Source organism: Pieris brassicae, chromosome 6, assembly GCF_905147105.1.
Source record: "Pieris brassicae chromosome 6, ilPieBrab1.1, whole genome shotgun sequence".
NCBI lineage: Eukaryota > Metazoa > Arthropoda > Insecta > Lepidoptera > Pieridae > Pieris > Pieris brassicae.
Window position 1 is genome coordinate 12,981,732 of NC_059670.1, and position 15,166 is coordinate 12,996,897.

A 15,166-nucleotide genomic window follows, 5' to 3' on the forward strand; every position below is an offset into this window, starting at 1 on the left:
GCTATTCGAGACGAGAACAAACTAAAACCATGAACATCTGTCCAGCCCTTCTTGAGGTATTCGAACAAATCCAAGTTACTTTTAAATAGTACAGTTACAGTTTCAACTGCTTTTATAAATATCACATGGCATTTCTATGTATATTTAAGCAATTTGCTTTGTTTCACGTTCCTCACATCAATACCAACTATGCAAAAAACTCAGTTTTGTACCGCGCGGCCCGGACATACAAAGACCGCTATTTAAGCCTTGACTTGTTTAAGCTATCGCTATGCTCATACAGTTTTAAGGATATCCATAGCGAATCACCTGCATCATGACCACACCTCACATACGCACCCTCACGTACATAGAAAAGAGAAATGGTCTTTGACACCAACACACAACACAACCGAGTTAGGTATTACTTCATTGAATGTATTTAATAATGTTTCCTTTCGTAAATTTTTGAACCTTTTTGTATATATAATGTATTCTATTTATATCCTAAATTGTTATGTTATATAGTATATATGTTAAATAGAACCTCGTAATTAATTTACTCACATCTCCACCTGGCGTAAGTGTTCTTTCAGTAAAATGTTGATTAATTATTACTCTGTCTGAGAAACGCTTGCTCCGTCTTGACTCCGCATCTGAAAATTAGATTTATTCTTTCATTTCCATCTTGGATTTAATAAAACAACAATTAATAATTATTTAAACCAGCTGTTGCAATCCTGTGATTCAGATTTCTAAATTAACCGATTTAAAATAACAAAAGACGACTTACAGATTATAAATGCATTCGTGATGTTACATAATATTTAGTTTCATCACCGAACGTCGAGGCAGAATGAGAAATTCCAACCATATCACCTCGACGTCCGTCGTTCCACAACTCAATTTTTTTAAACCACGTTTGGCCGCGCACGGTGAGTGTCCATGGGTCGCGGATCACTTAACATCAGGTACGCCACTGCCCATTTGTCCTTGGTTATATAAAATAAAAATCTTATTAAAAAACAGAATACAGAGGGGTGAAAGATGTTAACGATTATAGATGTTACATTAACATTGATTTTTGGCACAGACTTTCATAGTACGATTTATGATTTTATATTTATTTTTATCATAGCCCGTGTAATATATGAATAATTTTAACACTCGCTTGAACTGTGAAGGAAAATATCTTAAGAAAGCCGGATTGCCTTCATTCCAAAAAGTCGAAAGTTTGTATCAGAACCAGGCCCAGATCTAAAAGGTTGTAGCGCCATTGGTATATATTAAGAATATACGAATTATCTTTTAATATAATTTTCTTGAGAATACACAACCAATAAATACAAACAAGAAGTATTGTTAATTAAATGTTTTAGTAAATAAGTTGATTTGTATTCACTATTTCCTATTGCCTATTCCTATTCCTCGAGTAGAGTCTAAGACCTCGCAGTTAAGGATCGCACGCGTACACTAGGCTAACACTGTTACTATTAATAATAATAATAAAAGTCCGTTTAATTTTCAATCATTATAATAGTAAATTATACAGCTATTATTCGCTTTGATTTGTTATATAAATTGTTTTTTCTTGTTGCTTACATATCTAATATCCTAGCTACCTCCAGAACCGACCATCGGAACCTCTTCACGGGTAAAAGACAGCTTTTTCCAACAATCTCTGTCTTTGGCTTTCTTTCTCCATTCGCTTCCTGATACCGCTTCTATTTCTTCTATCCTTTTATTTCAATATGTTTTTATTTTATACAAAACCAGCGTAACAAAAACTACGATTGGTAGTTAATCAATCGTAGTTTTTGTTGAAATCAACGACTAGTTACCCTCAGAGTTATTCTTAAAAGCGATGTTCTAATATATCGTTTACGCCAAAAATAGTTTCAAATTTCCTAAACAGCCAAACCCAATTTGTTTGAGTATCGATTGCAATCTTCTAATACCTTGGATATTTGCCCGTTACCCGACAGCGCGGATAATGAGGAGTTATGGGTTTCAATTAAACGTGTTTAGATTCTAATTCGACTAATTCGAAAATTGTCCTAGTGGGAGTGCCATGCTGTTGCTTTCGGGCTTCAGCCAATCGGGCAGGCACGACCGGGGCAGTACCACTGTCTCACAGAAAACCGGCGTGAAGTGATGCAATAGGTTCATCTTATTGTACTCGCGTTTCGTGCGGTGAGTGAGACTCCCGGAGCCCATCAATTCCCCCCTCCCCCAGAATATGAAGATGCAGTTTAAACAGAGATTACCCCAGGGGGGTACCACACGTTTCCGCTGTGGAGAATCCCCCTCTGAGCGTCCATCATCGGAACAATCAGTATTCGGTGGTGGATGCACAGGCTGCCCTTCGTATTCTGGGGTGGGCAAAACTGCTCAAAAAACTATAAGTTTCGATCTCGGGGCAAACGGAAGAATTTACCGAAGGCATCCCCTTCCACGCTCTCAGTGGACTTTACCAATGTTAGGGGGCTCAACTCTAATCTTAACGCGGTTCACTTTCACCTCGAAACTGCGAAGCCGGCCTTATTCTTCCTTACTGAGACTCAGATATCCTTCCCGGCTGATACTTCCTACCTCTCCTACCCGGGGTACAAATTGGAACATTCATTTGTGCCGCGGGCGGGAGTTTGCGTGTACGTCAGAGAGGATATCTGTTCTCGTCGCCTCGGGTCGCTTGAAGGAAGGGACCTATCTAGCCTCTGGCTGCGCGTAGACTGCGATGACCATCCGCGATTCTACGCATGCCTGTATAGGTCCCATAGCGGAAATACCGAAACTGAGCGACTCATTGAGCACATCCAAATGGCTACAGATTCCCTGCTCGAAGGGGTTCCTACCGCTGAAATCGTGATACTTGGCGATTTTAACGCTCACCATGCCGATTGGCTCGGTTCGGAAACCACCGATCACGCGGGAAGATCCTTTCACGACTTTGCTTTAGCTTACGACCTGTCACAAATGGTCCCTGCGATTACGCGAATACCAGATGTGGATGGTCATAAACCCTCTTTGTTGGACCTTCTGCTGACCTCACATCCGGAGACCTATCAAGTCTCTGTTGACCCGCCATTGGGTTCATCGGATCATTGTGTGGTCCGGAGTACTGTGCCTACTACGCGCCCTCCTCGGCCCCGTTTTTCGGGTTGTCGTCGTATTTGGCACTATCGGTCAGCAGATTGGGATGGGATGCGGTCTTTCTTTGCGTCCTACCCTTGGGGGCCTATGTGCTTTTCGTCGGAAGCTCCAGATTCCGTCGCTGCCTCTGTCGCCGAAGTGGTTCTGCAGGGCATGGAACTTTTTATTCCATTCTCTGCGGTGCCGATCGGTGGCAGGTCACAGCCCTGGTTTAAGCGTTCTTGCAAGGCGGCATCGCGTCGAAAGCGAGAATGCTTTAATGCATGGGCGGAGGCGGCGATATCTCGTGATGCCAATACCAGCGAACATAAAAAAGCATATAACTCAGCCTCCAGGTCCTTCAAACGGGAAATCGCTAAGGCAAAGTCAGAGCACATCGCCAGATTTGGCGAGAGATTGGCCCAACTCTCTTCTGGGACCCGAGCCTTCTGGTCTCTCGCCAAAGCTGTACAAGGGAATTTTTGTCAGCCATCGATACCACCGCTGCACAGAGAGGATGACTCGCTCGCCCACACTGCGAAGGAGAAGGCCGACCTCTTGGGCTGTCTCTTTCCGTCCAACTCGACTTTGGATGACCGGGGGAGATCACCACCGGCGATTTCGCGGTGTGATAACTCAATGCCGGAAATCACATTCCAGCAACGTGCTGTTCGCAGAGCACTATCTTCCTTGGACATTCATAAGTCGAGCGGGCCGGATGGTATCCCTCCAATTGTGCTGCGTACATGTGCTCCTGAGTTGGCTCCGGTCCTGACGCGCCTTTTCCGGTACCTGTACTCGCTCGGCACTGTCCCGAAGTGCTGGAAGACCGCTTCGATACATCCGATCCCTAAAAAAGGCGATCGCACTGATCCATCCAACTATCGCCCAATCGCAATAACCTCCTTGTTCTCCAAAATAATGGAATCCATTATTAATGGCCAGCTCTTGAGTTATCTAGAGGGCCACCAGCTGATTAGCGATTATCAGTACGGCTTTCGTCGTGGTCGTTCAGCTGGTGACCTTCTAGTATACCTTACTCATAGATGGGCAGAGGCAATTGAGTCCAAGGGGGAGGCACTAGCGGTTAGTTTGGACATAGCGAAAGCCTTCGATCGGGTGTGGCACAAAGCACTGCTCTCGAAGCTACCAGCCTACGGGCTTCCTGAGAAATTATGCGACTGGATCTCCAGCTTTCTAGCCGATCGGAGCCTCAAGGTCGTCGTCGACGGAGCATGTTCCGACCTTAAACCCGTGAATGCTGGGGTCCCACAAGGCTGTGTTCTGTCCCCGACCCTGTTTCTTCTGCATATCAATGACATGTTGCAACTTAGCAACATTCATTGCTATGCGGACGACAGCACTGGGGATACTCTTTACACTGGCCGGGCAGGTATTTCTCGGGCAGTTGTCGATGAGTACCGGAACAAACTTGTGTCTGAAGTCGAAACTCTTTTACGTGGAGTCTCGGACTGGGGTAGACTAAACCTAGTCCAATTTAACCCCAAGAAGACACAAGTTTGCGCGTTTTCCGCGAAAAAAATACCCTTTGTCGCTACTCCTCTTTTCGAAAACACTCTTCTTGAAGCCACAGCCAGCATCGGAATACTTGGCGTTGACATATCGAACGACGTTCAGTTTCGCGGTCATTTGGAGGGAAAGGCTAAATTAGCCTCCAAAAAGCTTGGTGTGCTCAGCAAGGCGAGACGGTACTTCACTCCGGGCCACCGCTTGCAACTCTATAAAGCGCAAATACGGCCCCACATGGAATACTGTTCTCACCTCTGGGCGGGGGCTCCCCAGTACCAGCTCCTTCCACTTGACCGTATCCAACGAAGAGCGGTTCGAATCGTCGATGACCAATCCCTCTCCGAGCGGCTCGATCCTTTGGCGTTGCGTAGAGATGTGGGGTCACTCTGCATCTTCTACCGCATTTACCATGGAGAGTGTTCAGAGGAGTTGTTCGGATTAATACCTGCAGCTGAGTTTCAGCATCGGACGTCGAGGCAAAATACAAAATTCCACCCGTATCACCTCGACGTCCGACGTTCCACGATTGAGCGTTTCTCAAGGCAATTTTTGCCGCGCACCACCGCTATGTGGAACCAGCTGCCCACTGAAGTATTTCCGAACCAATTCGACTTAGGGTCCTTCAAGAAAAGAGCGTACAAATTCTTAAAAGGCCGGCAACGCACTCGCGAGCCCTCTGGCATTGAGAGTGTCCATGGGCGGCGGTATCACTTAACATCAGGTGAGCCTCCTGCCCGTTTGCCCCCTATTTTATAAAAAAAAAAAAAAGTTTTTCAGGCCTCGACAATCAGTGATATTGAAATATTCGATCACCACAGTGCAGTGTGGCCAACACTGCAATGTGGTGCAGTACTGTGTGCAACACTGTGTGGTGCAACACTGGACTCTATATTTGATATGTTGTTTCGTCGGTAATCATACTCCAGGGTATTATGATGTACATAAACTTCTGGGGTACCATGTTCTAGGATTAGGAAGGTGTGTGTTTTAGTTTAGTAGTGAGTGTTTTATTCAGTTAAATTTAACAATATTGCTATTTTATGTCGATTTTTATTAAAGGAAAACTGAAGGTACCGTCAAAACAAAAGGTGTAATAATTTAAAAATAGAATCTGTCAAACTGTACAAGGGTGCAACGTGATTTAGGTACGCTGTTAGAGTTAAAATGTCCATCCTCTCATTATCGACCCTCGTTACATTGGACATTCTGATAAAGCATGGTAACCATTTTTTTCGTTGTTTTGGAACACCTACTTTAAAGAAATTATATGTATAATTATTTATAGCTCTATGTGGTGTATGTGTGTTATACCTCTTGAACAAATTAGACCGAAAATTATGCTTGTTTTGAATGCTTGAGAAATTGTGAAGGTCAAGCGTATCTCAACAGCTCTTTTCTTTATATATCTTTCTCGCATCCCCTTGACTATGTTTTGTGTCAGATATTCGTCCCAACAGTATGGAATAGAGAGTATATTAATAGTAAAGTACTGTTGAGATACGCTTGATCATGTAATTACTAACACACTTTTTTTGCCATTCTCGATATAGTTTATCCGTTGCCTAACCGCCCTAGAAAATATAATTAAAAATTTAATTTTCCCATTTTATCCTAGAAAACAGGTTTATAATACTCAACCACGAAAATCGGAATATAATTACGGCTGGGACGGATTGCAATTTGCGAATCAAATTGGTTGCTCCCACGGGCTCGCGGGTGTTGGAAAAGAATTTTGGAATTCCTACCGATGATTTACGATCAATTATAGTTATAAATTCTCGGAATTACATATCAAAGGGGATATGAATTCGGAAGTAATTTTTTCATTTCCTTTTTTACTTTATGGCTTGATATATTTTATAGGTTGTACGAACAACCCATTGTTACATTGTCGTTTGTGTAAAAACGAGAAATAAAAATGTTACGATTCTATATTATCGAGCAATTATCAAATAAAATTACTAAAAAATAACAAAAACGATTACATGAAATTATACGTAGTGCGTACGTACTACAGAAGTGTTGCAAACAAACTACATTAACGGACTTTGTACATGTGAAATGTTCATGTAGATTTTTTTAAATTATATGTTACGTAATGTCTTATTGTCTTTTGTTAAAATAGCTTTTTCACATTAAGAAAAACACTTTTTGAAGATTATAAATAATGTCTATATCTGGTGCGAATGTCAAAAAAGTGAAAGCGACCATTTTTTTAATGGAAAATCTCTCTCTCTTGGCCTTAAGGACCTGTACAACTTAGCTTTGGTGACTACATTTCGGCCGGAAGTCGCGTTTTCCCGCGACTATGGCAAGGGCGTCACCTGCGAGCCTCTGACTTCGGCATGGGCCGCTAGATGTGGGAAGGGGCAATACGCTAGTGTACATCATGCACGGTCGGATACAGGGCTAGTGAAATTTCACCTTGAGTCTAAGGGACATCTAACTACTTTTATTCAGGAGGTAATAAGAGCCCAAAAAGGACAAAAGAGTCCTTCTTGCGATCGTCGGCTATGGGTAGTACATGCCGCTATCAAGCATGACTCCTAGATATTTGACGGACTTTTCCCACGGTATGGCTTGACCGTATAGGGTTACCTCTTTTTAAGGGCTAGTTTTTAAGGGATAGTTTTCCCGAGATTAAGTGAGTGCACCGGGTTAGCCCTGGCAAAGAGAACTGCAACGCTCGACCACATAGCGCGTTTACGTTTAGAGCCTGAAAACCAGTCCTTTTCTAATTTTCCCATTTCAGCTAGCTAAACAAAGGCTACGAAAGACAACTTAAATACGTTAAACTAGACCAAATATACTAATACAGTTTATGTAAATAGGTCTGTTAGAATTTTACCGTCGTTTCAAAGTATCGGCCATTTTATTTCTATCCGTTTGGAGACAAGATTGGAGTATTATAAGATCAGGCGCAGGACTGTATGCTCGGTTACACCAGCTTCACTTGGTACATTTATATTTTTAGATTGCAAAAGAGTTGCTACTTTTGGCTCCGCCTGGGAATGATTACTATTATTAACGCTGGTAAATGTGACAGATAATGTTCAATTATTAAATACAGAACTTGTTCTTAAGGTTCAAAATCAGCAGAGCTTTTCAAATTCGGCCTATAATAACCAACTTATGTATTCGGACACCTGACATTTGACCAATACAACAATTGAAAGCTACTTATTTAGAATTTGATATATTTGCGTATCTGGTACGTAATTCCTTTTATTCAACAATTAATAAAACAAACTTAAATTGGAAGTGCATATCATGCTCAACCATGTAAAGAGATAACTGTACTGTTGTTACTATCAGACTATTATAACTATATTATGCAATCAATTGTCACCAAGTTGGCCTTTATATTGCAATATTAGTTTAGGAAACGGACTTTTTAATGTGTAATTAAAAAAGGTTGTTAGCTACACCAGTGAAGCTTTTACCGGAATCAGATCGAATAGCAATCAGCTTGTTTATTTAGTTTGTAGTTGAGAAGTTACTTAACTGATTAATGAACTCACGTAACTCAGGAGATGACTTACGCGAATAGTTAATTTGCAAACACTCTGTACACAGGCTTAATGAATTTCGGAGAGCATCGTTTAGGGATACATTTTTATATATGTGACAGACACTTGCGAATGTTTGAAAGATAGATATATTGTTATTGATAGTATTCATGTTGTGTGGCCCTGGGTAAATAATATGCGCTGATTCGGCTGTCGCGTGTCAGTACACCACCAAATCAAAGTATTCACTTTATTCTGAAATAAACATAGATAAATCGGCGTGTGAATGTTATTTGGTTCGTCTAAGGAGCCAGATGCGATACGCGAAGTACTATCGACTAGCAATGACTCACGGTTCGAACGGTTTCGCCTGTTTTTCAAATAAACTGGGATTTGACGAAAAATCTAGCAATGTATTGTGCGTATTGGAATTGCACGATTTACAACTTTTAACAGAATTACAATTTGTGGTTTTATGTTTTACGCTTAAACATTTTACGAAATAATTCCGTTTTTTAATGATATTGAATCGTTCTTTTGTATTTAATTTTAAAAAATCAGGAAAACTGTATAACTGATCGTGAAGTTTACTATAACATAAAGGACATTTTAAATTAGTTTAAACAGAATTAGAAGTTACAAAAGATTTTACGCTTTTGGAATACTTTTTTATAATTAGCCGGTTTTATCATAGTAGAATTTGTTCGTACCAAACCTTAAAAAAAATAATTAATTGCGTATAACAGGGTATTTTTTCTGTTCTAAATGAAATAATTGTTTCGTTGTCTAATTTTTTAAGTGCCAAAAATAAATATCCAAATAATAAAAGCCAAGTGACCGTATGTCTTGATATTTGTCAATTATGGTAGAATAAATTAAATCATAATTTTTCCCGTTGGATTTATGCCGGCGATCACAGTAAGGGCCTTCCCTGTTAGTTGCCCACAATAATAGAAGACCTTTTTGGAATTTGAAATTTTCCTATTGTTGTGCACTAAATGGAATGGAGTGCACTTCGTAGAATGAAGTCCAATTATTGGAGTCGCCATTAAATTGTGGTAATTTAATTGGAGGCAATTTTAACTATGGATGATCTAATTTCTCCTCAACTTTAGTACTTTTAATTTCCTGTAGGTTACCCTGTATGGTTGCTTACAGGTCCTGAAAGGACTCCCAAGTGTGAAAAGAAGGAGTAAATTGAGGATTATGCTTCATTTGCTCAATATTTAATTGAGATACTAAATCATTAAATACAGTACGAAGTGCTTGAATATTAGACGTTTTGATTTGGAATTTTTTTTCGTCTTCATTGCTATTAGGGTTTAACGTCAAATCATATAATGATTGAATCTTAGAAAAATACGAATTTTGTCGTGCTTGCAATAATAATATGGAACTTGGAACATGTTCCAACTCGTTTGGTGAACATTCACTGGCTTTGTTCTTGTTCTTTTATCCTTTATTTATATTAATTATTCCAAAATTAACTTTATAAAAATATTAAAATAAAATGAAATCTCAACAATACGATTGAATTCAAGCATAAACAGATATATTTCTAAAGTTAACTGTGAAACAATTTAAAGTAAGAGTAAAGAGTAAAGTGATGTAGGTAGATATTAATTACGCATGATCATTCTCACCAAATCAGGCACAATCTATTATTAAATACGTAAATTCGAAATACGGGATACGAAATACGGATAATTGATTTATAAATACATATAATATTTTAAAAAATCTATATTAAATTTGTCGTCATACAGATAAGAAAATACCCACCGGCAATTTAACTTAACGAACCTAAAATACGTTAAAGAACATACGAAAAATAAATATGCCTAACTAAGAGATATGATACATATACGGCTCGAATCCTATAAGCGATAAGACTAAAACTAGCACTTACCATCAACGCTGGCGTATCTCACTCGAAACACTGGATCCTTCAATGATGAATCAAAAAAAAAGTAAATGCTATATAGTACCGATATATACCGCATACCAATGCGGTATAATAGACGAGAAGAACTGGCAATAAACTCTCCGCCACTCTTTTTTTAGCTTAAACAAATCACAAAAAAAAAATAGTAAATAGTCTAAGTAAACACTTTTTAAACGGATTTATTACTTCGGGCAATTATTTACATACATTTGAAATTATGTAAATAATTATAGGTTAATAATAATAATACATAGCTTCAATCCGTTTAAAAATAAAATTATACAATATATGTTTGGGTTTCTATTACTGTAATAGGGATACAGTTTTTACTTTGTTTAAATTCACTTATAACTACAGAGTTAAGGCTAAGGACTATTTACTATTACGAGTAGATACCTTATAGAAACGTTTACATTTAGTTAGTCACACAGAAAAAAAAATAGGAAAAACTTAACAGACACGTAGCGGAAAGTTTAGATAAATAATTTATATATGTGCCCTTCAGTCCTATAATTGCACAAAAATAATACAAATGAACTAAAATTAGTATTTAACATTAGATAAAAAATGCACTCATCAAGCAAGTGTAAAAAATAAGATACAAAATTGAATTGAATGAACTTGACGTAATTATATAAATCGCATTACAAAAAATCAATACTGTATTTAACAAATAAATAAATCAATAGCACTAAAACATTTTTTAGGTCTGGGCTTCAGATATCTGTATGTTTTGTTTGAGTCATGGTGTATCTAGTAGGCATATAGGTCTAATGCAAGCTCACGATCCGAAAAGTAAGTTCGAGCGAATTTTAAATGCGCGGAATCAGAGTGGCATGCTGAAGCCACTAGGCCAACTCTGAAATATTGGATTTAGTACTGGTGGCTTAACATAATTCAGTATTCCTTTTAGCCTAAAAATTAATGATTAACTATATGTTTACCACGAGATGGAAAAAGGAGAAAATTAAGACAGAACACGAGAGGGGCAGACGATATAAAGAGAATAGTAGGCACAAGTTAGACAACAAGAGCTAACATTAGAAAATAATGGAAGCAGCTGGAAGAGGCCTATGTGTTTACAAGACACGCTGATCGCTAAATCCGAACATCTGATGTATAAGTTTAAGTTAGGTTATGTAACTAAAACAATTGTTTATTTATATTATACTGTGTCAGCATCAAAGCCTTGATAAAATATATTCTAAATAACAACGGGCTACTTACCTCTTATAAGAGGCCTGGACTGCAAGAATCTGAAACAGAAACCATACAACTAAACATCCGGTTTACATACTTCAGCTATCACTTATTCAGACAAGACAAAAGGGACTGATACAATAGTTGAATTATGTTATTATTAGTAATTAAAACAACTAAAAATATTAAACTATTCAAACATAATAATGATATTGACTTACTTAAAACGAATGAGTAAGTTTTTTGGTTAGACACTCTCCGATTAAGCGACGAGCAACAAATACTTTCATACTAACACATGTTTCTATGTTATCTTACCATAATTTGGCTTATATAAAGCAAGAAATAAGAAACGTTTTTCTTTCCGCTCAACTAGTAAAATAAATAATTTTTTTAAATCAGATTAACTAATATGTTAGAAAACAGATAACCTTCAATATCTAACAAAATATTTTTAGAATCTGAAATTTTGCCCACTCGTGTAAAACGAGTCGAACCAAATACTTGTCAAACTGCTTGTCTATCTTTATTGGACATGTATTGAACTATACATATGTGTAGCATCATCAAAGGTAGTACTCCACTCAAGCTTATTCAGTAGCGTTGTGTAGTGGATTATGCAAATGCTTAACTTGGGTTCGTGCCGGCACGATGTTATGAATTATTCAACACTTGCTCCAGTTTTTATGAACATAACAGATGCATCTGCTATATTGTGTCACGTTAAGCACTGGGAGGCAACATATATTCAACAACTAGTTTGAGTAGTCTAAGAATGAGTTTAAATCACAAGTTTCCTTAGTACGCTACAAATTCACGTAGCGTCTACGTTATTTTAGACTGCTGCGTAATTATGTACACAGACATTTGTAGGTTAGTTACTCTTCACACTTTTCTAGACTCTAACATCAGGGGAGCCTTCTCTCGTTAATAAGAACCAATAACAACGTAGTAGGCATCACATATTAAACAAAAATGGAAAATAATTACGTAAGAAAACTTTCAAACTCACATTTATTCCGGGTTGGGCTAAATTACCAACCCACCTCCACCACAAAAGGGGTATGAAGATGAAAAGTCAAAATTTACATAATTCTAACATAAGAAGTCGGAAACTCGGATATTAATTATATACGAGTTCAAGCTGTTAAGGGCTGTTCGAGTGAGTGCTATATTTCAAATGGTGTTAATTTAGCTTAAGTTCGTCTCTTTGAAAGTTAATTAGGAATTGAAGAAAAATTCTATGAAATATTTCCTTTTTATTATGTTTAAGAGATTCTGAATATTTATCCTTATAATCAAATTTGTAATTAATGTTTCTAATTGTATAGAATTTTGTTTTTATTTACGTTAAAGTATGTAAGGCTAACAAAGTACTTTTTTGGATTAAGTTAAAATATTTTTAGTAATCCTTTCAAACAGTTTTATTAAAATACTTTTACACATTAATACATAATAACTTTACCCTTTAACTTGAAACCTATATGTGTGCATAGACCCTAAGTCTTCTTTAAATATACGAGCAAACATTGCAACGTTGTAATGAAAGTTGCAGCGCCGGAGTCATCCGCTAGAGGGGAGCTCCAGAAAACGTGAGAAGACCACAATAGCGATGAGCTGATGATTCTTAAGGTTTCTGAGACATTTATTCAAAAGGGATGGACCGCCTGCAGAACACATAGAAACGGAAAAAAACAATAACTGATGTAGAATAAATATATAACAACAAAACTAACACCTATTTGATATTTACGAGCCAAGGCTATACATTTTGCTCACTCAGGCTTTTTTAGTTTATAAGCGTGATGATCCCTATATACGTGCCAAGGTTCGTACATTCTTGCTCATTTACAAGCTTGACAAATTCCTATGTATGTATCGATCACTTATAAGCGTGACGATTTCCCAAATCGTCGGAGTTACGTCCCGAGAGTATAGCCCGACGCAGGCACTCTCTTCTACATTCGTTCATAGCGAACTAAATTATGGGAGTTACACCCCGAGAGCATAGCCAGACGTAGGCACTCTCTTTGACTGTTAAATTGTATTCATTCGGTATATAGCAATTAGCACGTCATTATTTCGCTCATATTCTATTGTAACACGCGAGTGGTAAATATAGAGTAAATCAATAAATCTCTATTATTTGAAGCATCCCGTTGACCCAGGAACCGTACATTTTGGTCCTTCGAGCCGTCCAGAATCGTACATTTGGTCTTTCGAGCCATCCAGAATCGTACATTTTGGTCCTTTCGAGCTATCCGGGAATAGCGGGTCTTTCGCGTTCAGTTGATCGCGTTCGCGTTTTTCTCCGTTTTCCTGAAGATCGGCGCCGTGGAAAAACATCCCACTGCTGGTTCGTTGGGTCATCAAGCAAATCAAATACCATCATCCGCATCAATAGAAAAGAGGAGAGCAACGTTTTCAAGGATCCAGACTAGTCCAAAAATATCGGCGTCCTTTCAACCTAGAACAAGGCGACGGACGTGAATCTTCAACGGAGAGAGGTAAACTGCAGTAAGCCCTCTCCCAACTTTTTCAAGAATCCAGACGGGTCAAAATATATCGGCGTCCTTTCAACCGAGAACAAGGCGACGGACGTCAATCTTCAACATAGAGAGGCAAGCGACAGCGCTCGGTACAGTAAGTCCTCTCCAATTGTTTAAAGCACAGAATGTATCCAGGAGGTACAAGCATTTACAGAGAAGCAAGCAAAGGGTCTAGGAGGTCCTTTTAAAAGATAATAAACTATCCGGTGTGGAACCGGAACACGGTGTGGCGGAAGACTTCGGGTACTAATCTACACGCAACATAACAAGAAGAGGAAAGCAGCCATTGCAGTAAGTCCCTTCCATTTGTTTTGAGCACTATAATTCTGAGAATTATCTCATTTATTCTGAGCATTTTATCAAGCATAAGCGTATGGTAACGCATTGTTACTACATATTTTATAAAACATTCATTTAAGAATTTACTAAGTATATTATATATAAACTAGTTAATAATATATACCATAATCGAGAATTTATTCCAAGCTTCTTTCACTGACAGCCTGAAATCCTTCAGGTATTCAAAAAGAACCGAAGAGTTGCTTCGTAAACAAGCAGCTTTATTTAGGTCCTTTGATAGTATGTTAGAACTATCTAATAGATACTCGTCATCGGATAAATATGATCTTGAAGAAGCCCTAGAAATATTAAAGTTTATTCGATGGGGGTTAATCTTTAAAACCCGATACGAATAATCTTTAAAACGAAATAGATGCTGATCTTGGAGGCTCCAACACGGAGTATCAGAATAAATATTACGAACAGGAAGCTATATATAGGCACCATAGAAGAGAGATAAATCTCAAATTACATTCTAAAAGCCTACAGAAGAATTTTCTAGAAATTCATATGGAATCACCGGTACGTAGGGATTCACATAATTCAAAAAATTCAATATATGCCTTGGAATGCCGGCTAATAATCAAACCGGACAAGATTTAATTGCAAAACAACAGCGACCTTCATCAGAATGTAGCATCATCAAAAAATCGCTGTCGACGCATTTCAATAAACGAGGAAATGTAAATAAAATACAATATTTTCAATTATGCAACTTATCTAACCATGGCCTGTTTAATTGTCAATCATTTTTAGCAAAAGATTTTAATGACAGGGTTGATACAATTTTAAGATTGCAGCTTTGCACAAATTGTTTACTTAAGCATGAAGTGGAAGTTTGCTTCTCGCATAAAAGATGCATGATTTGTTCCCAAAAACATAACACGATCCTGCACGATGCACTATTTAATTCAAATTTAACATATTCTACTACGCAAGAAGAGCAATCATTTCAATATAAAATGGAAAAGAAAAATTCTTCG

The 15,166-nt window shown here is 38.1% G+C and overlaps 1 protein-coding gene across 1 annotated transcript in view; it reads right to left on the minus strand.

Annotated features, from left to right (window-relative positions):
- LOC123711080 (Down syndrome cell adhesion molecule-like protein Dscam2) overlaps positions 1-15,166 on the minus strand; it is a 93,278-nt gene that overhangs the window by 20,382 nt on the left and 57,730 nt on the right. Inside the window, exons 6-7 of the mRNA XM_045663485.1 lie at positions 11,323-11,351; positions 547-635 (exon numbers count right to left, since the gene is read on the minus strand). Of these exons, the coding sequence (XP_045519441.1) occupies positions 547-635; positions 11,323-11,351 (118 nt within the window). The remainder of the gene's footprint in view (positions 1-546; positions 636-11,322; positions 11,352-15,166) is intronic.